Source organism: Helianthus annuus, chromosome 1, assembly GCF_002127325.2.
Source record: "Helianthus annuus cultivar XRQ/B chromosome 1, HanXRQr2.0-SUNRISE, whole genome shotgun sequence".
NCBI classification, from domain to species: Eukaryota; Viridiplantae; Streptophyta; class Magnoliopsida; order Asterales; family Asteraceae; genus Helianthus; species Helianthus annuus.
Window position 1 is genome coordinate 93,663,986 of NC_035433.2, and position 25,795 is coordinate 93,689,780.

General features: G+C 37.3%; 1 protein-coding gene and 1 long non-coding RNA gene across 2 annotated transcripts; both read right to left on the reverse strand.

Annotated features, from left to right (window-relative positions):
• Positions 1-8,634: 8,634 nt before the first annotated feature.
• On the reverse strand, positions 8,635-9,645 carry LOC110930291. Its single transcript, XM_022173581.2, has 2 exons — positions 9,265-9,645; positions 8,635-9,141 (listed from the first exon to the last, which is right to left on the reverse strand). Exons 1-2 carry the CDS (start codon positions 9,643-9,645, stop codon positions 8,635-8,637), a joined length of 888 nt encoding a protein of 295 aa, XP_022029273.2.
• A 12,553-nt stretch (positions 9,646-22,198) lies between these two features.
• On the reverse strand, positions 22,199-22,623 carry LOC118480477. Its single transcript, XR_004862873.1, has 2 exons — positions 22,563-22,623; positions 22,199-22,487 (listed from the first exon to the last, which is right to left on the reverse strand). It is a non-coding gene; the product is annotated as an uncharacterized LOC118480477 (long non-coding RNA).
• Between the last annotated feature and the right edge of the window lie 3,172 nt (positions 22,624-25,795).

A 25,795-nucleotide genomic window follows, 5' to 3' on the forward strand; every position in this document is an offset into this window, starting at 1 on the left:
CCTTCTGAGTGTATCACAAATGAGTGACAAAGGGTTTGGGTCATTCTTCACAAAAGATTGTTGTAGAATTATTGGACCAGAAATGGTCAAAAAGATTGAAGCAATAATCAAAACTGGTCAAACTAAACTTGTAGCTCAAAGAAGTGGCAATGTTTATGTTGTTGATATGTCAAAAGAGTGTCCCAGAGCTGATGCCTGTCTGTTCTCAGCTGCCTCTAACAAAGAGACAGAACTTTGGCACAGAAGGCTGGGGCACACAAATCTTAAGACAATCACTGTAATTTCAAAAAATGGTTTGGTGAGAGGCCTACCACAAAAATTGTTTTCATGTCCTGAACATTGCATCTCCTGTTTAAAAGGAAAACAACATAAAAATTCTTACAAGTCCATTGAAGAGTCCAAAACAACCCAGTGTTTGCAAATGCTACACATGGATTTGTTTGGCCCAATTCAAGTCATGAGCCTGAAGAAGAAAAGATATTGTTTGGTTATTGTTGATGACTTTTCTAGGTTCACATGGACTTTCTTTTTACACTCAAAAGATGAGACTGCAGGCACTTTGCAAGACTTTGTGACACATGTTGAAAAGCAATTTGACCTTCCAGTGAAAAGCTTCAGGAGTAACAATGGCACAAAATTTAAAAATAAGGAGTTGGATGCCTTCTGTGTGAAGAAAGGGATTGTAAGGCAGTACAGCATCCCTAGAACACCAGAGCAAAATGGGGTTGTTGAAAGGAAGAACAGAACTTTGATTGAGGCTGCCAGAACTATGCTTGCAGATTCAGGTTTGCCATTAACTTTCTGGGCAAAGGCAGTAAACACTGCTTGCTATGTCCAGAACAGAGTTTTAATAAACCCCAGGCACAAAAAGACTGCTTATGAAATTCTGTATAAAATCAAACCACTGATCTCATATTTCAAGGTGTTTGGCTGCCCATGCTTTATTTTGAACTTAAAAGATTCCATTTCAAAATTTGCAGCCAAAATTGATTGTGGTTATCATCTGGGATACTCAACCACTGCCAAGGCATACAAAGTGTTCAATACACGGACCAAGGCAGTGGAGGAGACTTTGAATGTAAAGTTCAATGAACTTTCATCAATGAAAATCCCAGCAAATCCTGCAGATCTGTTTGATCTTGAAATATTTACTTTTGAAAATACTGCTGTCAAGACTAACAGTGCAGGTCCATCAGAGGATACAACACCAGACTATGGGTATGAAATCATCATCCCTCAAAGGTCTGCCACAAAGGGAAAAGCACCAACTGTTCAAAACAGTTGTCAAAGCTCAACCACTGCTACCTCAATAGTTGTTGACCAAAGTAGCCCATCCACCACTGCTTCCACATCCTCAAACACTGCTGACAAAAGTCCTCAAACAGTGGATAAAAGTCAGCAGTTGTCCACTACATTACCTCCTATACCACCACCTTTTGAAGCCACTGCTGGGTCATCAAAGTCACCAGCAGTGGTTAGCTCAGATGATACACATTTGCAGCCTTCACCAACAAATGCCATCATACCATACCAAGGAGATTTAATCTTCTTGAGATCTCATCCACCTGATCAAATCATTGGCAACATCAATGAAGGGGTGCTCACAAGAAGCCAAACCCAAAACATTTGTCTTTTTGCTGGTTTTCTATCACTCCATCAGCCAGTCAAGTACCAAAAGGCACTGAAAGACAACAGCTGGGTAGAAGCCATGCAAGAGGAGCTCCAACAGTTTAAAAGACAACAAGTATGGGAGCTTGTACCACTGCCAGAAGAGGTCAGTCCATTGGCACAAAGTGGGTCTTCAAGAACAAAACTGATGAAAGGGGCATTGTTGTCAAGAATAAAGCCAGGCTTGTGGTTCAAGGTTACAGACAGGAAGAGGGGATTGATTATGATGAGACATTCACCCCTGTTGCAAGATTGGAAGCCATTAGACTGTTCCTGGCCTTTCCTGTCAACCACAACATGAAGGTGTTTCAAATGGATATCAAAAGTGCTTTCCTCTATGGTACAAATCAAGAAGAGGTGTATGTATGTCAACCTCCAGGTTTTGAGGATCCATTTTATCCTGATCATGTCTACAGGCTAAACAAAGCCTTGTATGGCCTGAAACAAGCACCAAGGGCCGGGTATGAAACTCTTTCCAACTTCCTACTCTCAAATGGTTTCAAAAGAGGTACCATTGATAAAACACTGTTTCTTAAATGGAGAGGGAAGGATTTAATGATTGTCCAAATTTATGTGGATGACATTATTTTTGGAAGCACATGTAACAAAATGTGTGAAGAGTTTAGAGAACTCATGACAGCTGAGTTTGAAATGAGTGCAATGGGTGAGCTGCAATGCTTTCTTGGTCTCCAAGTACAGCAAATGCAAAATGGAACTTTCATTCATCAAAGCAAATATGCTAAAGAACTTTTGACTAAATTTGATACGAATGATTGTAAACCATGCAGCACACCCATGGCAACAAATAAGCTGGTCATGTCTGATGAAAAGGATGAGCTGATTGACCAAACACTTTATAGAAGCATGATTGGGTCTTTATTGTACCTAACTGCATCTAGACCAGACATCATGTTTGCAACATGTGTCTGTGCAAGAAGTCAGTCAGCTCCCAGAAAATCAAATCTCATTGCTGTAAAAAGCATCTTCAGATACATAAAAGGTGCTCCCACGCTTGGTATCTGGTATCCAGCTAATGGGAATATCAAGCTTTCAGGTTTTTCAGACAGTGACTTCGCTGGATGTCACACCACAAGGAAGTCCACTTCAGGAGGGTGCCAGTTTCTAGGTGATTGCTTAGTTTCTTGGCAAAGCAAAAAGCAAGTAGCAGTTTCAACATCCACTGCTGAGGCTGAATACATTGCTGCTGCAAGCTGTACAGCCCAACTCTTGTGGCTTCAAAATCAGTTACTGGATTTTGGTATCACTGCCTTAAAAACACCACTCATGTTGGACAGCCAGGTAGCAGAAAATATCATCAAAAATCCAGTTTCCCACTCTACCACCAAACACATCGACATCAGACATCACTTTGTGAGGGATTGCTATGAAAAAGGTTTGATTTCTCTGCATCATGTCCCAACTAAAGACCAGCTGGCAGATGTGCTCACAAAAGCACTTGATACAGCCACTTTTGAAAGCTTGGTCTCTAGGATTGGGATGCTGAACATGGAATAACAAGCAACATCTTGTTTTTCTTTGAATAAAAGCAACAAAATGTTTTCAGAAAATCAAAAATCCATCCTTAAAAATAGCTAAAAATGAAATTTTCATTAAAATCCTTAAAAGTCTGCCATAACCACTGATTGTTCAAAAGTCTGCTCTACTTCAAAAGTCTGTCCACTGCTGAAAGTCAACCCCTGATAATCTCTGTTGTTCAAAAGCAGTGTCTTATCCACTGATATGCTATCCACTGATAGTGAAAATCATCCAATGCTTCCTTACCACTGCCTTCATCTCTCACTTTCATCAAAGTACTGTCCTTCACTTTCACCAGGGGTTGTCACGTGGGCAGTACATAGTAGTCAGACCTTTTGTAACGGCTGCCACGTCAGCATTCACTTTCTTCCCTATAAAAATCCCCCACTCACCACTGAAACAGGGTTTTACTGTCGAATTGAATTCTTAAAAATTCTCTTCTCAAAGCAGTTTTTCATCTCATTTTCCACAAAATTCTTCGATCATTCTATTCAAAAATGACAAAATCGAAGCCATCCGCAAAACCCACATCCAAATCATCTTCGAAAACAGCCTCTCAAAAGGCAATCTCCACTGAAATCCCATATAAATCATCTCACAGTCTCCTGGGTCTTCTCACAAAACCAGGAACCACCGATGTCTTCGATTCCATCATTAACATCATGGCAAAATCAAAGTACAAAACTTTGTTCACCGCCAATGCATCAATCTATTTGGAGACCTAAAGGGAGTTCTGGAAGAATGCAACCCTTGAAAAACAAGGAGACACTGCAACCACCATACACTCTTCTATAAAGGGTAAAGCTATCCAAATCACGCCACAATCCATTTCAGAGGTCTTTCACCTCGATGATCGGAAAGGTAAAACTTCTTTCACTAAAAACGAGTTACAAACTGACTTCATTGAAAGATGGTATGAAGCCACAATGATGAAGAAACTTACCTTACAAAAAGGTTATTTTCCTTCTGCAACCAGATTTTTATTTCATACCCTCCTACTATGTGTTTCAAACAAGACCACTTCTTTCAATGAAATCCCTTTAAAGATTCAAAATCTGGGATATGCAATTCTTCAAGAAGAAAATTTTAACTACTCTAGGGAAATCTTTAAAGATTTGGTTATAATGTTGAAACAAAGTCATTCTTACTGTTTCCAAGGTTTTTAAGTAACTATTTTGAAAAGAAATTCAGTAAGGATGATTTAGCTGCAATAAATCAAGGTGAGTCTACTCAAATAAACAGTTTAATAACTGAAACTTTTTGAAGAATGTTAGCACCTTGTAAAACACAAGCAGAGGTGCCTGAGCAGAATTTAGCAGCTACCACTGCTCCTCAGGTATCTGCTGCTGAGCCCACTGCTCAAGGTGATCAAAGCAGCAGACCAACTGTTTTGAAACCCACACCTACAAATCCCAAAAAGCCAAACAAAAAGAAAAATCAAAAACCCTCCAACCCAATCAAAACGGCAACTCTGGAGGATGAGATACCAGAGCTACTGCCTGTGACAACACAAATGTCACAAGAAACCACTGCTGCTACTTCCTCACAGCAGTTGGTACAAATATCTCAACCCATAACCAAAACTCCTCCTGCTTCTTCACAAAAAGAACATGTTGTACACATAGGGCAACCACATTATGATGCTCTGGAAACACTCGTTTCCATCATCCACAGCCCAATGCCCGGGGCAATTTCTCTTTCTACACCCCACCTCACATCCACATTTCCACCAAAAACACAACTTTTGTTGGATGCAATAGATTTGAACCAGGCATTACTCAGTCCTTCTCAATCACCTGTTAATGAGAATATACCTCAACAACTGACTGAGCCTGATGTATCATTCCTTGCTAACCCACCAACATAACCTGAGGAGGTTACACCCCTTGAGTTCCAAGTAACTCTTGATGGTAATCCAAGTGAAGCAGCCACTACAACTGTTGAACCCACTGGTTTACAGTTGGACAGTGGTTACATCAATAAGACTTCCTTGGAGGCAATTCCTTTTATAGCACCTCTGCCAACCACCAATGGATTTATTTATCCTACTGGCAACATCAAAAGGTTGTCAAGTGTTGAAGGGAGAAGACCCCAGTACCAAGAAAAAGGGGCATCAGTGGTTAATGTTTGGAGTATACTCCCTACCTCTACCACTGATAAAACCACTGTTAGTGGGAAATCAGATGATCCCATTAAATTGGGTGATGATTTAAAATATCAGGATTTGACGGAAGGAATTGAACAATCGGATACATCTGTTGCAGATCTTAAAAACATGCTATAGCAGGTGTTGAAAACTCAAAAGATGCAATCCACTGCTGTTCCACCTCAAGCACCTGCTCCACAACAGGCACCTGCTACAAATGAGCTCTGGAATCTATTTCAACCTTTTCTCCATCATCAAGCACAAATAGCAGATCAGCAACATGAAAAACATGTTCAACAGCTGAGAAATGCAATGGAGTCAAGGTTCAAGAACACTCAGGCTGGTCTAAAGGCTCTCAAAACTCAGATCCTGCACACCACTGGCATTGCTCCTCCAACAGTTCTCTTCATTGATCAACTTCCCCCAGATAATGCCAAAAAGGGGGAGAAAATTCAGGAGTGGAAAAAGAAGGGAATAGAGGATGGTCTCTACATTGCACCAGAAAATGCAAACATGACCAAACAGATCCCTCTGCCAGATGGAAGCAAGAAAATTGATGTGACCACAAATTGCAAGTGTAAAAAGGGATAGAGAGGCCAAAAGGAAAGCCAGGGTGGATTATCCGGATCAGGGTACTTCAGGGTCAAAAGATGATGAAAATCTTGTTGATGAAAAGAAGAAGCCTACAAAAATAGTAAGGCTACCCAAATCCATTCCAACCAGACGTTCAAAATCTGTTTCAAAACCACCACCTAAAACAGCTGTTGTATCTCCTGTTGTACCCACTACTGTTGGTACTTCAGTGGTTTCAACATCTGCTCCCACTTCAACACACACCACTTCAACACACACTACATCCACTGCTTTATCATCATCACCACCAAAAACAAAATCACCTCCTGCCAAAAGGCAGAAGACAGCAGTTGTTACAACATTTGTTGTAAAGACAACAGTGGTTGGAACACCAGTTGTTTCAACAACTGTTAGTCAATCACAAATCACTGCCACTACATCCACCACCACTGTTCCATCCAAAACATCATCAGCCCCTCCTCAAACAAAGAGGAGAAGGCTAATTCTCAAAGATGATGACACTTCACCATCTCAAACATCTTCAAAATCTTTAGCTCTTGTCACAATACCAAAACCAGTTACTCTCTCTTCAGTTCGAATGCACAAGCCCTTACCTCCTGCAGGTGTTCAGTTTCCTCTTGAACTAGCAGCTGTTAGAGAAGAAATAAAATCTTTTTACTATGAGGATGACCCTGCCAAAAGGAGTCTGCCATCAATAAGAGGATATCCCTGGCCTAAAAATGTTGATGAATATTTGAAGATCAAGGCCAAGCAAGCAGAGGATATCTCAAAAAGAAGCACACAAGGGAAATCTGACAAAGAAATTTCTAGAAACTATCAATATCTGCTCACACAAGTCAGTTCCCTAGAACGATTTGCCAAAAATGTCAGTCAACAAATTTCAGAAAGAGCAGCTGAAACTTTGAAGAAAGACTACATTGAAAGCATCATGGCTCACAAGAAGTACAAAGGAGAGAGATACATGTACAAAGAGTGGACTGTTCCTGAGCTTGAAAATGAAGCAGCAAGAATTCAAGACATGATAAAAAGGAAAGTCACTCACACTCCTCCTGACTGGGCAAAGTTTAGAAAGAATATACCTGACAAACACGTAGAAGTGAAAAGAATGAGAGAAGAACTGGTTGCTGCTGAATGTGGAAACAAAAGACAAATTGCTAGATGGAAAGAAGATGTGGTCAGGATCACCTACAAAAGGTTGGAGGAATTAAGAAAGAAAGATCCAAGAGTTCCTCAAAAGCCTGACTATCCTGAAGCTGAGGTTTCAAAAAGACCATCAAAGCTGCAAATCAGGAGAGCCACTGCTCCAACTGGTGCTGCCATCTATAAATGAAGGACACTCAAACAGTTGGGAGCTGAAACCATCCAAGAGATGATAAAAGGAGATGACCTTGTAAAAGAAGGCATAAAGAAAATGATTATAGAAACTCTTGGTTTGAATCAAACTGCAAATACTGGTCAGCCAGTTATGAATAGGCCAGCCTCACCAAATACCTCTGCAAATAAACATCTCCCAAGAAACCCACCAGGCTCAAAAATACAAAAGTGGGAAACTGACAAACAGACCTGCGTATTGACTTTGCTCAGGTCTGGTGGAGAAGTGGAGAAAATATCAAGGGAACAAGCTCTTGGCCTGAGTCTTGAAGATTTGCAGGATCTCCTTGATCTTCCACTTAGCAGGGATGATGAAGACACAGATGCCCTTAACTTTGAACTACAATTTAAAGGACAGATAAGGGAACTGTTGATGAGGCAATAAATATCCACAATAATGAAGAGTTTTGGCATTATCTGTTCCGGGGGAGATTGTTGGGATTGAACCCTATCAGAGGAACAGATAATTAAAGCCAAAACTGGATCAGAGCAGTGGATCCAGAATAAGCAGATGATTACATACAAATATCTCCCCTTGAAAGTGATTTCAACAACTGCTGACCTCCTATCTGTTGATCTTGCAAAATACTGACCTACAACTGCTGCTCAAGTAAAGACATGATGAAAGACTAAAGCCCTGCTGATTCAATCTACTGCCTTGAGTCAAGCTCTGCTGATCCGGACAAGTACTTCTAGGTTCACAGCAGTAGAAGGTTGCAGCAGCTGATCAATAGTCAGTTTTGTAATATAATGTAATAGCAGTAGTTAACATAGAAGTGTTTGTATAGATCAGAGGTTAGAGTTTGTTAGGAGGTTAGATGTCACTTTCATGGTGACGTCAGCTAAGATGCTCAGTGGTTTGCAAGTGCCTATAAATAGATCAGTACTTTGTACTGTTCTATTAGCTCTTTTGCACCATCGTCTTCTTTGCACGAACAAACAACTGAGCTCTGGCTGAGGGGGAGTTTGCATTCATTCATCAAGCATTGTAATCGTTATTGAAATATATTCAATCTTCCGATTCATTGTGTAAAGATGTTTGATCAAAGTATTACTCTCGTTTGATTGTATGCAAAGTTTGTTTTCATCATAATTCCGCTGCACACTCTTCCATTTTCATTTTAATTACAAACACAAAATACAATCAGAATCAAACTCAGATCCAACAGTAAGGTTACCCCAACGATGGTTTCCGCGGTCATGAACAATAGTCCACTTGCTTTTTTCGATGTCGTTCATGTAGTTCCAAGCACCCCGATTTAACAGCTGCATTTCCCTCACAGCCCAAAGATACTTTCTTCGTTGACTTGTGCTCCCGATCATCCAACACAGCTTCCTAAGAGATTTGGTCTTGGACCTACCACTAAAATTGCTTCTGAGATGCCGAAGACAATAACGGTGGTAGGCGTTTGGTTCCCTCCAATCCAGAAGGTTCCCATCGCATTAATTATCCCGGCATGACGGTCTGATAGAACACAAATTCTACTGTTACAGTCTTTGGTGACGTATTCTCTCAAATTTTGGAAAAACCAACACCAACTATGAACCGTCTCTTCGTCAACTAGAGCGTACGCCACTGGAATTATGTAGTTGTTGGCGTTTTTGGTTACCGCAACCAACAACTTACCACAGTACCCTCCTTTCAAGTGTGTGCCGTCCACAGAGATGACAGGCTGGCAAAGATGAAACGCGCGAATTGAAGGACCAAATGCCCAAAAAACATATTTGAATGTTGGATGTCCTGGAGCCGAGTGCGGGTGATGAAACCATGAAACCACCGTACCAGGGTTTCGAGACTGAAGCCGTAACACGTACTTTGGCAGCTCCTGAAAGTTGCTTTCCCAGGTTCCATATATCCTCTCAATTGCCTTTCTTCATCCACACCACGCCTTCGTATACGTAACATCGCCAGACATCGCTTACTTTATATGCGTCCTGATGTGTTTCACCTTCAACGCAATGTCTGTACGAATTTGTGGCAGGATGTGTGCAGCGATATCCTTAGATCTAAGGCACCTGTTGTTGTTGCGTACCACCATGGAATAACAACTATGGGCAGGCGCCCAGTTGGTAATTTGCCAAAGGTGTTGGTGTTTCTGTTTTGACGCCGTTGCACGCCAATCACACAAAGGAGCATGAGGGAAAGGGTTTTTAAAATTTTTGTTTCTCGTGTAGCATTTAACTTTGTATAAAGTTGGTTTGCTATCCATCACAAAAATTTCCCTTCCACGGCGAATGTTCCATTCTCGGATAGCAAGGTCCACCTCCTGTTTTGACTTGAAATACATGCCGAGACGTATAAGTTTTACTAATGGATTCCATACGTCCATTGGATTATATTAAGATCCGGACACATGTAATCCCTAAGTTCCTCGTCCTCGTCTGGGTCGTCATGTGTCGCTGGAATGATAGGCCTCGGCTGAGCCAGGGTCAACTCAGTGTGTTGGTTGACTGCAGCCTCGTCGTCAGAAGTACCATCGTCGGATGGTGGTGCCTCTTCACTTTCAGAACTTTCTTTGGTGCTGCAACTTTCTGAATCATCAAAACCGTCATTATTGTTGTCACCCACCAGAAACTGGGGAGGACGGACCTACTATGTTATCAACAGGAGGCATCAAGTGGTGTTCTTGAGTTGTTTGCCCGTATCCCTCGTCATCTTCATCAGAATCTTGGGTGTCAACAACATTACGTTGTGTAATGTCATGCAGAAGGTTTGTGAAACTCATGTGTTGGACAGGATTGACTGCCTCCCACTGAACATAGATCTCGGCAAGGAAGTTGGTTTCGGATACTTCGGCTAAATAGTTCATTGTTGCAATACCATCATCGTTGAAAATTTTTGTTGTCTGAGATATGCCCTGAAACGTGTACCCTAGTAACAATGAAAGGCACACCGATTCTTTCTGAAGTTGAACATGATTACAGATTGAATCCACCAATTCGTCATACGACGATTTATGTCGCATAAGGAAAGAGGTTGTTAGCATGGATTGGTCAAACTGAACAGCCCCGTTAACAAAGGAAAACACACCGCCCCAATATAGTCTTACGAGGTATGGCCGAAAAGAATCAATTAACTAAGAAAGTGAAATGTTAAGAAATGTTAAGGATGAGTGGGTTGTGTAAGCTGGATTTCGTTTGTTAAGAAATGTTAAGGATGAGTGGGTTGTGTAGTGGGTTGAGAACCTAATACAACTAGTATTTATAGTGTTGGAGTAACAAGATAGTTAGTGGAGCCCACCATCTACTGGATGAATATACATATAATAATATTTTTTAAATATTCAAAAAGGTAAAAATGGTAGTTCTCTTAAAACAACTTTAAATACATAGAAATGGTTATTTGTTTCAACTAATCAGTTAGTCGGATTTTATTATTCGTTTGAAGTGGTTCTAATTTTTATTTTTTGAACCATCATTGAAATTAGGTTTACAACAAGGCATGATACAACACAAAATTTAAAAAGGTTTACAACATTACAATAGGATCTATCAAACTCGCAAATTACATAAATATAGTACTATTTTAATTACATACAGGCAGAAATACAATGTTCACTTCGTACTATTGTAACAAATCATTTCTAATTGTAAGACTGTTTGCCGGGCTTCCAACTAGAACAGAAATACAGTGAATTTAAACCTGTCCCATTTCTTCATATATCGAGCTTCCTGATGCAACTTTTTTTGTGAAAGGAAATGAGAGGTCGAAGGTTAAGGATGCTGAGAATTCTGCAACCTCGGTGATGTTCGGCGAACAACATTACAATAGGATCTAAATCTGCTAACGAAAACGGGGGTGATGCCCCCACCAGAAGTTGCAGAATAATTTACAGGAGGAGGTGGAAGATGAGAAATGCCTCAGCGTCTGCTAAATCTTTCATAAGACTCAATAGCAGACGTTGACGCATCCACAGCAGCAAATTTCATTATCTTCGTACACCTTACGGGAGGAGATGGTAGATGAGAATAATCTTTCTCCTCCACACAAGATCTTCCCACTTGATATACGAAAAATTAAAACGGAGAAAAACATCATGACGAATGATCCAAGAGAATCATCATACATTGACCAAATTTTCCTATCGGCAGAAATATCAACCAACGAACATTTTTAATAAAGAGCATCATACAGACACAATTTAAATTTCAACATTATATTTTTTTAACAAACACAGTATGTTGTTCACAACACACGAATTGTTGTGCATCTCTTATGTGTAGTTGGGTTATAAAACATAACATTTCAAATTTCAGAACCCATATCAACATTGCAATATCATTCTGCGATCTTGAATAAGCTTGTGACACCATTCTGCGATCTTGAATAAGCTTGTAGTATGAAACAGCAACCTTCAATAAGCTTGTAGTATGAAACAACAACCTTCAATAAGCTTGTAGTATGAAACAGCAACCTTCAATAAGCTTGTATTATGATTCTGTGACTTTCAGAAGGTCGCTGTATCAAACAGCAACCTTCAACATTTTTGGCAGCTTTTGCAGAAACTCTGATATTTGGCAGAATTGCTTCATGAAAGTCGCTGTATGGAACCACAACCTACCTAAATCTGAAAACAAAATGTTTACCCACCTAATAACACTCTTTTGTGGTTCAAACCACCTATTTATGCAAAAAATTCCGAAGTAAATGCCCTCTTATATGTGTGTATATTTAGGTATTGAATGCATACCTTTCGTCAATCATGAACCCAACTTATATAGAGAGATAAGCTTATCGTCCAACAAGGATCCTGGTGTGATCTAATGGTATCCTTATGTGCCAGCAGAGATGTATGGTCACATTGGGTACGTGTTCCCTCATTACCAGCGAGATGCTCTTGGCATTTAATAGCCTCGTACTTTTCCCGGCACTCATACTCTACAGCCATTAAGTGGCCTTTGCAGATATGAAGATATGGTGGATATATGTGTTCCTTATCTTTTCCATGTGACTGACTAGAATGATATCTGGGCCTGTTAAGGAGCCCAATAGGACAGCCCGAGACGAGGACACATTGCATCTGTTTAACAACATTGATTCATTTTTTCATGTCTTCATCTATATTATACAAAAAACAACTATTGAACCACATCCACACATCCGATCGTTACACATGTTGGCATGTTAATTTAGTTTTTGTTTGAATAAAATCCCGACTTCGCCCCTTCATCCATCCAATTTTGCATATCTTCGTGACTACTCAAAGATTTGAATGAAATAATGAACCACTGGCATTCGCTTCCATTTATGAACATGGTATATTTATGAATACTTAAACAACCCATTTACACATAATCCCATCATGTTCTTCCGATCTAATCAAATCGAACCAGTGGTTAGCAGTTGCCAACATACTAAACAATCAAACGACAGTCAGACTTTATATCCAACCCTACGTGATGCTAAAAAATGGGACAATAATTGGACGTTACGTCCAAACCGAACAAAAACATTAAAAAAACCTACAAAATCTGTCACATGAATTAAAAACATTCAAAATAACCAAACCGACACTTTAGAGTTGGCAACCAAAGAAACGCGCCGTTCGGATTCGGATGAATTTCCTTTCTTCTGTTGTAACAAAATATCAAAACTCAAAAAAGTATATCCCCAATTAAACGGTGGTCTAATATAAACCGTGATGAAAAGAGATAGAATTGGAATTTTTTCTCTAATTGTGGCAATAAAAAGGAGAAGAAATCATATGCTTGAATCGAATTAATAAAGTTTACCGTCGATGTGAAACATGAGTCATGCGTTGGGTTCGATTTGCGAAGCGGAACGTGAATGTTACCGTGATGTCCTATTTTTTGCCTTTTGCCTGATCAAAGATTTGGATGCCAAATTTGCTTGCTTATTGGAGGCCAATTTTTGTTGGGCGGTTTATTTTCCAAGGGTATATAGGTGGTAGGGGAAATTTAATAAATACTACTTTTTTTACGTCGCACGTTGCGGCAAAACCGAGCAAATGACAATTTAAAACAAACGTGATTTGAATATATAACATGTTGTTTAGAAAGCCAAATCATTAAAACAGTTTAGTTTATCATCGTACCGTTTTATGATACAAAATAAATACTTTATTTTGTGTACAACTTTGTTTTTAACAAAACTTATAACAGAATGTCGAGGGAAAAAAAATTAAGCACAACTACGTACGTAAGTTTTAGAAAAAAAACTTATAAACGTAATTTATTAAAGAAGTGGCAAATTAATTGATAAATTAATATTTGTTCTAAAAAAAGAAAAAAGATTTATTAAAAAAGTTGGTAAAAAAATATATGGTTTAAAAAAAGAAAAAAATTTAAAAATATGTTATTAAAAATAAATATAATAATAAATTATTATAATATTAAAAAATAATAAAAAAAACTATATATTATTATAAAATAAAGTTATTATTTATGGTCGTTAACAATATATAGAGAAAGGTTAACATACAAAAGGGCTTATCATACTTTACGTACGCGACACTGGTAACCGTCCGATCAGGGCTATAATCACGCATGGAACAAATAATAACGCATGGGATCAGTTATTTGGTGATAATCACACATGGGAGCATAAATAATTATGCATGGGAGCATAATAACGCATGGAACATTGATCAAAATGTAATCACGCAAGTTGTTTTTCTGTCGCGTACGTTAACGTACGTTAAGCCCTTTTATACATTATACTTTCTCCAATATATATATAATGATATTTATGTGGTCAAGTACTTTAAGTAATAAACATCACACCTCTTATAAATTTAATAAATGAAAGAAATTCGGGTCAATGGATTAGGGCATCCTAGGTTTGCTTTTGACGCTCAAAACCTCCGTCCCATTTATTTCCTTTTGTGCTGGTTACGGAGTCGGGTATTTCCGCATCTCTCTTCTTCACATGGCAAGTAAACCCTAACCTGCATCTCTCTTCTTCACATGGCAAGTAAACCCTAACATGCATCCTCTTCGTCTTCCCTTTCATTCTACCGGAAAAAAACAGTGTCAATAGGTATGTTTCTGGTACTAATAATCGACGCCACCACATTAGTTCCTCAACTTCTTGCATACGCTACATTCAAACTTCACCAACCCTAACCCTCTCTAATGAAATTCTATCTTATGGAATTGATCTATTATGGTACATATAGTTTAAATTATTAATGTTGTGTTAGTTGAATTTTAAATAGTGTGAATTAGTATTTTCGTTTATTGGTCGAAACACAACATTTAAGTTTCTGTCATTTTGTTGACGAACATGTGATGTGGTTGTTGTGGAGCATCACTCTAAACATGGAAACTTGGGTTAAATACGAATTTCACCATATAAATTATTGAGGTTGACTCATAACATGATATGATAGATGCATGACACCTTCCCCATTTCTAACGTTACTTCAAAATTAATCGTCCTTTCTGAACATTATACTGAATGTACTATTGACGCCTTGACGAGTAAGGAATTAACAATTTCTTGAAGGACAATCACTATCTGTGTGGATCCATGTAGTCAATACCAGTGTCACGTGTCTGTCGAATGAGATCATATATATTTTGACTGAGACACCGTGCATTTTCAAAAGATGACACGCTCAAAAGAAAGAGGAGAGTACATTGGAGTTGTTTTATACATGTAAGACCGTGGGGTATGGTAGGGTGGGGGTTTGAGGTATGGGTTGACACGTGGATATGAGGCACTCAATACACAAACCCAAGTTTCATAGGGATATGGTGGGTGTGGCTGGGCTGGTGTGGCCAAGCCACATCATTTTTTTTTTAATTTAAAATGGTCCGCTATGTCTTAGCCAACAAGCTAATAAGAGCCGGCCACATAGGATCGCTATCATGCCCCACGCCCGGCCTTAAACTCCCGCCCAAGGGGCCACGCCCAAACCAAGCCCACCTGGGGTGGTGACTTGGACGTTTCTCTCCAACCCACGCCCAAACTCCCGCCCCATATCCCATAGTCTAACATGTGCTCCATCCTTATAATGTTAATTGATATCCTTATATGTATATTTCCTGATGCTAAAATAGACATTATTTACCACTAAACAAACGATGGTCACAAACGGTCAATTTTTTATGATAAGAAAAAAGTTTACTACAACCGCTGAATCTAAAACAAGGTCTTCGAGGTCAGGGTCGGCTCAATCATTTTGGTGACCTAAGGCGAAGTAAAATTTTGTGACCTTTTTTCCCAAAAAAAATGTATGTAATGAAAAGTTAAACTTGAAAGGCCCAAATGTAATTATTTGAAAGATTGTGTTAAAATTTAAAAACAACAAAAAAAAATGGTGAACCAAGCATTCGAACCCGGGTCTCACAAACTTCCATACATACACAAAACCACTACATTACCAACCATCAATTTGTTAATAACCCATACCCTAAATCTTTTATAAATGGACTGTTGTTTTATCAAATTGTGGAGGCCTTATAGTTTTGGTGGCCCAAGGCCCAAGCCTCATTTGGCTTACCCTTGGGCCGGCACTGTCCGAGGCTAAGTACCCCTCGAATAATCACTGTAAGTTAGGCTGTTAAGACGACTTTCTTCAACTCTACTTAATTACTTGGAATTGATTAAACGCGGTTAACCTTGGCTAGAAGAATATCTAGTAGGTCAACTCAGGCTGAGTTTGACTTAAAGAAATGAATATCAAATTTTGAAATATATTACTGTTTGGACATGTATTTTTCATTTATATTGATGTTTATATAGGGTAGGGATATGGTAAAAAGTGTTTAAAATGTAAGAAGGGTAAGAAGTGTTTTAAACCATTGGATATTTGATCTAATGGTTGAGATCAATAGGGTATAAAAATGTAAATTTTGTTTTAATTAGAGGGACCTTATGTAAAATTGAAGGGCAATAGTGTCTTTTTCAATGTTTAAAATATGGTAACCGTAACCTACACAACCAAAAACACCTACATTCACTCCTTTTTCCTTAAATATCGGAATTAATGATTCACCTTAATTGTAGGAAATCTTTGGTTGCATATTCTTCATACGTTATCATAAAGAGATCTATAATCAGATTCATAGCGTGGTGTTTTAAAACAACTGGATAAATTGACTATGATTCAAGTCATGGTGTTTTATCTGGAGACATAGTTTATGGCGTGGTGTTTTAAACATCTATGATTCAAGTCATGGTGTTTTATCTGGAGACATTGTTCATGGCGTGGTGTTTTATCAATACAAAACATTCCCAGATTTTAAAACACCATGACTATGATTCAAGTCATGGTGTTTTATCTGGAGACATTGTTCATGGTGTGGTGTTTTAAACATCTATGATTCAAGTCATGATGTTTTATATGGAGACGTTGTATAATCAGATTCATGGCATGGTGTTTTAAAACAACTAGATAAATTGACTATGATTCAAGTCATGGTGTTTTATCTGGAATCCAGAAAACATTGTATTGTGATTACATCTATGGTGTTTTAACATCTGGACAATCAATACAAAAAATACCCAGATTTTAAAACACCATGACTATGATTCAAGTCATGGTGTTTTATCTGGAATCCAAAAAACATTAAAACACCAATTCAAGATCGAAGCTTTATGTATATAACTCTTTAATATTATAAAACCTCACGAGTATACTTGCATCACCACGATCCGTTGTGTGTATTCCGAGAATTAAATAAAACTTGAGAATTGCAGTGATCAAAATCCTTATGTTCATCAATTAAATAATGGCGTCGATTTTATGATGAGAATTACGATCAGTATATATGAGATCATGTATAAACCAAAAAGATACGTATCTCCTAAATTAACTCCAAAACCGTTACACACAATTAATTGATAAGAAAAGGTAAATTACTAATGTACCCTTTTGAATTAATTAAGATAAAGGACACTTGTCATCCCCAAATTATTTCTTACACTTCTCACAAAAGTAGAACTTTTTACAGGATCCTCTACCTATTGATGTTCACATATTCAAAGAATAATAACCAAGTTTCAAAAGTGATTTAATTAGATCACTCGTATCTTTTTTCCCAATTAGATAACTTAACATTCAAATCGAGTCATGTCATTTTTTTCAATGTGTCAAGAGAAAAATGGAGAATAAGATGTTGGGGTCGGATTATTTTAATATATGAAATTATATTTATCAAAGAAAAAACACTTTCATTACATTAAAAATAAAAAAAAAAACATATTAAAATCCACGTCATCACTTGACGTTAGCATTAAATAAAAGGAAAAAAAGAAACAAAAATTCACATCATCACGGTTACATATATATGAAATGGATGAAAAAATCCTTAATTTCGATGAAAATTGAATGTCGATTAACCTAACTGGAACACATTTGAAACTTGAGTAACCTAATTTGAACACTTTTAAAACTTGGTTACTATTATACAAAGTTATCCCAATAAATATTAGTAAATTTATGATATTTGACATATATATAATTTCTTAAAGACTAATTTCATTATAATTTAACATGTCTGAGCATTCCATCCTCTTAATATCAAAATACGGTAACACCGGTAAAAATATAATTTTCAACCCTACAATGAAGTTACAACTTTAACAATCATGGCGATTTCATTTTGGCCTGACTCGATCATGTTATTTGCTTTCAATAACGATTATTATTTAATAATACATTTATGAGTATTAATACCAGCTCATAATTAGTATTCACTTAAGAATACTTATGGTGGTTAGTACCGTCTTCTGAAATATATGTATCCATGTTTTTATTGAAATAATTAATTCGGCAATAATATTCATGAATGCTTACTATATTTGAAGGCCTGAGCGTATTGAAAACAATTGGACATAAAAATAATAACTTTTATGAAATAACGAGTTTCACAAATGTAAAAATTTTAAAATATTACATGCGTTTGTAAGTGTAATATAAACTTTTTACTAGTCATATATGCTTGCTAATAGTTTTATGAGATCCGTAAATAGGGTAGATTTTACATGTTCTTTATGCTGAGATGTACTTAAGAATGATAAAACTAGAAGTTTTTATTAGGCTACTGGGTATGGTGATGGTCCATCCTTGGAGGATGATCCGCTACGTAGGTGTCACATCATAGCCTCCCAAAGATGGTCCATCCTCCAAAATTAGAGGGCATGGGAGGATGGTGCTAGATGATCCTTACCCACAAAACTGTGTACAAGTATTAAAGCATAATGTACAAATCCCACAAACAAACAAACAAACAAACAAAAGAAATGGGGCCCACGGTTTTGCTCCGTCCTGGACGTCGGAATACCGACGAAGACGACACGGCGTTGGGGGGGCGGCATGGCTGGATGGTCGGCGACGGATGGGGACGGTCCAAACCAAAAAACGAATCCCAATAGAATATAAATAATTACCCAAGTCATGGTGAAACAAGGGCCAAATGTGGCACGCTGGAAGAAGACCATGATACCCTCAGTGGAAGTAAATGCTTTTTAAAGATGATGGTGGCCGGTGTCAATGCAAACCACGTTAACGAAGGTATGTAGACTAACGTTGTTTTTATTCCCATACCATAGAGAAGCATTGAACAAAGCAGAGGATGAGTTTCAAAATATCAACAAGGTGAACATGGCTATAATAACATTAATTTCTGCAAAGAAGGCGAAGATGTTTATAGCTAACTCTTTACTCTTAACAATATTTCTATAAAGAAGGTCAACATGTCAATAGCTTAATACACCAATCTTTCACAATTATTTTTATTAACATAACAATAAGAGGTTACATAATGGTATATATTAATTAGAATAAATATTTTTAGTCATTGGTGTCACACCCCAAAAACGTCGCAGCGGAATATAAAACGTAGTGGTGACGGAAGTTGGTGCCCATTTATATCTTGTCGATCAATGCATTTAATTGTTGGACATTTTAATTTATTTTAAACATAAGTTATTTAAACGTTACGTTTTACGACACGACTACATAGTTAAGTTGTGTTTGATCCTCACGGATCTTATTACACACGTCCCAGAAAGTTTAAAAGTTGTCCAACATTTTCAAACATACAACATGCATCATTCAAACACAAGATACGCCATGATTCCCGAAGCCGAACTCAAGTACCTGTAGAACACGTTAAAATCAAGTGTCAACACAAAGGAAGGTGAGTTCACACATTTGTTTATAAACAATTTTATTCCAAGGAAAACTTTCTGTTTAGGTGTTTATTTGAAAACATCCATATAATTTTGAAAGTCCGTTTTACTTCCTTAGTAAAATTCCTGGGCCTTCCGTCGCAGTTTCAAGAACCCGACAATATTGTTACTACCCAGGTTTTGTATATTAAATTATTGCGTCAATTTTCATACTCGTATGTTAGCTAGACGATACGAACTATATATTAACAACGCAGGGATAATCAAAGTTAGACAATAAACAGAATCAAAATTCGTCGCTTGACTTGACACAGGGCGACCGGTCACGACGGGGTTGTCAACCCGATAGATCTACCAACAATTCATCGCGTACATTACTTAAATGATTAAACGACATCATGGACGCAGGGTCCTCTTGTAGAGTAATATGATGTCTGCCTCACGTACAATATATATATCCTACTAACATGACAATTTAATACACGACGTTGTACGAATCCCCTGACACTCCATCATTTGAGACCCAAGCCGACATTCGTCCCAACTGTACGGTCATGTTTCGCTTAGGAAATACCATACCATCCCAATTTCCAATATTCTCAAATTTCATATATTTTCAACAAAAATATATATTTTATATTAAAAGGTATGTTTTATTTCAAAAACATTCTTAAACCCTTTTATTGACGTGTTCTACCCCCAAAATATATACAAAGCAGTAAAAAGAGGGGTTTAGTGACACTCACATTTGGGTGCGTATTTTTAAATAACGCAAATATATATATATATATATATATGTATATATATATAGGAAGGATTTTAAATCAATATAAACATCACAAAAATCCTAAGTTTCTCTGTTTTCTTATAATTATCACATAACTTTGAGATTATCTCGAAAAGTTGTTATTTTTTTATTATGTTGGCAAGTTAATATATACATGAGTCCATATATATATTTTTATGATTTTGCGACTTGAACGATTTTATTGGTGACCATTATTGTGTAAATCCATTAACTTTCCCCGTTTATATGCAATATCTCTACGATTTGCGCGTCGTAATATATATACATAAACGTTCATATAATTTAACACCGAAACACGCGAAATATTGCTAACTTATCTATTTTGTCATTTTTAAAGCAATTATACATAAAATACCGTATATGTATCAAATTTCATGCTCGACAAACAAGTTTCACGTGTAACACAATTTTCAATATTTCTACCGCACAAAACGTACAAGCATACATGCGTAAGCTAGATTTCTAACATCATGTTAAAAACTTAACATATTTTCATATTCTTATGTTTAAACCACATAACACATTTTTCCACATAAAGTTTACCCAAAATTTTACTCACACTAGTGTTTATTGAAAAATGCGTATTTTAGCGATTCGGTAACGTTTTCGGGCGTTGGAAGTCACATATGACCAACCAAACACCAAATAAACTTAAAGTTAGTTAAAATACTTATTTCTAAACTAAAAACATCAGTTTATTTACTGATCTAAATCAGTTTTACAAAAATCATCCGAAAAGCCGATTTTTGACCGTTTTAACGCATAGTTTTGCGTTAAACGTTACAATAACCATCCCAACTTGAAACGATTTGATATTTTAACATAATACATGTTATTTACTGATTTAATTAGTGGTTATAATCAGATTAGTGAAGTTTTTATTTAAGTCACATAAATCATGCGATTTCACGTATTTTACAACCTTTAATGCACCAACTACAACATGCAAAGCTAGCAAACATTATGACAAAGTTATATGTCACTAAACACTTTAAAATAACTTTATTTTAGTGTTTATAATCTGTCCAAAACTGATTTTTATTAAATCATACTCAAATCACCTTTTTATAAACATTTATCTACATTCATGATCTAGTTAGTGCCTCTAGTATAACCATATCTTAACATCTTCATCCAACATGACCTTAAATGCATCAAAGACCATATTTATGTCATGTTCTTCTAAATCAAAACATATTCATCTCATCATCATTAAATCATTTTCACATAAATGCAAACATTCCTTCTTTTATTTACATATGACGAAACTTTGTGTATGCATTTACATATATATATATATATATATATATATATACTAGTCACTTACCCGCGCGATGCGGCGGGAGTGGTATCACTTAGGTTGGTGAGTTTAGGGCTATCTACGGGGATGTAGTTTCCAATGTGGCTTGTGACGACGATGGTGGTAGTGTAGCAGAATGTGATGGTCGGTTGAGGCCTTCTTCAGCGGTGAGAATCAGCGATTTGCGGCGATTGGTGGTTTCGTGATGGCGTTTGGTGGTTATTGTGCGACTCAGGAGAAAACAAAGAAAATTGTTTGATTCTAGTTATGTTACCTGAAATAGACGGACTACCTAGGCTTTTGTTGGTTCAAATTGTGATACAAATTCACAAATAACTAACATTAACTACTATATTGTAAGATGTACAAAACATAGTCAAAAATTTCCCAAACAGTCTTAGGTTTGTAAGAGTCCTTAATCTTGAATTCCTAAGGTTTGGAACTGAAATTTGTCACAAAATAAAGGATTTCCTTCAATTAGTTTCTTAAGTTCAACCAGCATCATACCTCGAGCAGATTTAGTATCTCCATATTTGGATAATTGTTCATTCTCCCTAAAGTAGTGATCTATAAAAGTCAGTCAGCAAAGGCGCGATAGATGATGCTTAATACAAAAATTAAAGTAAGATAAATAAGTTCGTTTACAGACAAATGGTTACAAACAAATCAATCGAGTCGTTAATCAAACGATTAAACGCATAAACAAAACAATAAATATGAATTTGTACATTCTGATACATATCTACTTAGAGGTGGCAGTTTTTTTATTTTTTTATTAACCATGCCGCTGCGCTCGTTGCGGCTGCCCTCACCGCGCCGCTGCGGCTGCACTTGTTGCGCTCGCATGCTCACTGCACCGATCAAATTTTAGTAAAGTACACGGATGGTAAGCCAGAGACAACTGAGGTGATGGCACCAAGCAAGAATGACACAGTGCTGAACACTGCTGTTCCCTATTACCCTGCATATACCAAACAAACTTGCGATTAGTTTATGCACAGCTATTCATAATCATTTTATCATGAAATAAGGATACCTGAACAAATGTCTCGCTCGACCAATAGTTTCCCTTGACGCATTATGCAAGGTTCGCTCGGTCCAACAACTCAAGCAAATGTTTTCTATGTTTTTTAGGGGGAAGATGGGTGCTTCTCTCCACAGGGCATACAAGACACAGGTTATTGGCGGCAGTCCGCCAAATTTAACATATAAAGTTTTTTTATATGTTAAATATGGCGAGCTGCCGCCAATAACCTATGTTTTGTATGCCCTGGGAGAGAAGCACACATGTTCCCCCTAAAATGCAAAGAAAACATTTGCTTGAGTTGTTGGACCGAGCGAACCTTGCACAGGCTCAGTTTTTGCATCACAGCCTCAAACACTTTCAGTTCAGATAGATTACACAGGCTCAGTTTTTGCATCACAGCCTCAAAACACTTTTACTTCAGACAGATTAAGAACACAAGCTCAGCTTATGCATCATAGACTCAACACTTTTAGTTCAGACAGATTAAGAACACAAGCTCAGCTTTCGCATCACAGCCTCAAACACTTTCAGTTCAGACAGATTAAGAACACAAAATCCGGAGTACACAACAAGAGTAATTTGCCACTAAACTTAAACAACCTTTAAAGCATGATGTACACGTGTTTTAAGCACAAGAAACAAATATGTAACCTGACAGACTCAGCTTATGCATCATAGCCTCAAACACTTTCAGTTCAGACATATTAAGAACACAAGCTCCGTTAGTTCTCGCAAAGTCAACCATCATAAAAAGAAATCAAGTATTAGTAAAGATTTGATATTAGTTATAACCAGTACACTATTAACTTAAAATAAATTTAATATAAATCACATTTTGTCAAGTTGCAAATATAAAAACCTTTATTCTAATGAAGCAGCGTTCAGCGTCACTAAAGCCGATTCCGAGACTCTCCAAGCAGATACACTTTCTCCGGCTGCCAGAAGATCGGAGTGAGCTTGTTCTGTAATAATAGTGATCGTGACAGTCGTTAACCAAAGGTATAACTAATTAAATTCAGTTCAGGAAAAAGCAACACTTTAATTTTGTGTGAAAGACAGCTTGCTTGCTGCAGTCTCTATAATATATCAACACTCTTCCATACACTGTTTGAAAGACACCATGCTTGAAAGACAACATGCTTGCTTCAGTCTCTATAAATAATTCAGAGATATCTACACTCTACTCACACTTTACAAACTCTCAACTACACTCAACTGAAAGACTCAGACATGTAATTGAGAGATGAACACAACTACGGGTAAAGCCATGGCTGCAACACACGTTGCAAAGTGAGAACTATGCAACCTGGATATTGCCCCGCCAAGATGCTACTCGGATCTTCTATGTACCCTCAAAATACAATCATCATCACAGTCTATTGTGTTATGTAACCCCGCTTTAAAGCATGATGTACAAGAGTAATTTTCCACTAAACTTAAACAACCTTTAAAGCATGATGTACAAGTGTTTTAAGCACAAGAAACACATATGTAACCTCACAGGCTCAGCTTATGCATCATAGCCTTAACAGTTTCAGTTCAGACATATTAAGAACAAAGCTCAGCTTATGCATCATAGAGTCGACAGGCTCAGCTTATGCATCATAGCCTCACAGGCTCAGCTTATGCATCATAGAACACTTGGGAAATGAAAAAGTATATCAAAACATCCCACAGAACAAACTAAAATCAAAAGTACATAACAATCTATCTTTTCACTATTCCATATATAAAATTGACCTAACTATCATAATTTTCATTGAACTACAACACTTATCATCCCCAAAAATGACCTAAATATCATAATTATCACAAAACCATGACACTTATCAGTCCCAAAATTAAAGGAAAAGATCAAAATATAACAGAACAAAGTAAAATCAAAACTACAAAAACAATTTATCCTTTCACTATGTCATATATGAAATTAACCTAACTATCATCACCAAAAATACAAATTCAAATATCACAAAACTTTCAACCTAATTTGAAATAACCGCATCTACTAACAAATCCACATCAAGATTAAAGATAAATCAACATTTAGAACCTAACCTGAGTCGATTCATCACAAAACACATGCGAAAATCCTCCGTAAACCTCAGCTTTCGTCCTTCGAACATCCGTCAAACATATGTGAAGGACAAGATGGTAATTGAACAAGGTGTTGAAAAAACACTTAATGCACAATGTACAACTGTTAAGGCACAAGAAAACACAAACCCTTTTACCCTTTACAAGGGTATACATCTGCCGTCCAAATGTTTTACTTTCTCACACGGATAAATTGAGAGATGAACACAACTACGGGTAAAGCCATGGCTGCAACACACGGTTGCAAAGTGAGAACTATGCAACCTGGATATTGCCCCGCCAAGATGCTACTCGGATCTTCTATGTACCCTCAAAATACAATCATCATCACAGTCTATTGTGTTATGTAACCCCGCTTTAAAGCATGATGTACAAGAGTAATTTTCCACTAAACTTAAACAACCTTTAAAGCATGATGTACATCATGCTTTAAAGGTTGTTTAACTTTCTCACACGGATCAACATCGGGACCGTCCATTTGACTTCACACGGATCACCATATGCTTTCTCTCTCAATGCTCACACATCTCACAAAACAACATCAGATCTTCTCTATTGATCATCATCACAGTGAGGAAGAGCTTGACGGATGTTCAATTACCATCTTGTCCTGGATCATCATCACAGTCTATTATGCATCATAGCCTCACAGGCTCAGCTTATGCATCATAGAACACTTGGGAAACATCCAAGTGATATATCGTATAGTACTTTATAGAGACTGCAGCAAGCAAGCTGTCTTTCAGACATGTACTTTTAGATCTGTGAATCTGTGATAATACTTTTACTACTGGAAGACTCAGACATGTAATTGAGAGATGAACACAACTACGGGTAAAGCCATGGCTGCAACACACGGTTGCAAAGTGAGAACTATGCAACCTGGATATTGCCCCGCCAAGATGCTACTCGGATCTTCTATGTACCCTCAAAATACAATCATCATCACAGTTTATTGTGTTATGTAACCCCGCTTTAAAGCATGATGTACAAGAGTAATTTTCCACTAAACTTAAACAACCTTTAAAGCATGATGTACAAGTGTTTTAAGCACAAGAAACATATATGTAACCTCACAGGCTCAGCTTATGCATCATAGCCTTAAAGATAAATCAACATTTAGAACCTAACCTGAGTCGATTCATCAC

What these genes read in the sequence shown, in the direction of transcription:
- LOC110930291 (XM_022173581.2), bottom strand. Translation starts at nt 9,645, where the DNA reads ATGGACGTATGGAATCCATTAGTAAAACTTATACGTCTCGGCATGTAT. An exon ending in GTACAGACATTGCGTTGAAG is followed by an intron (nt 9,142 to 9,264) that starts GTGAAACACATC and finishes AGCAACTTTCAG; the next exon opens with GAGCTGCCAAAGTACGTGTT.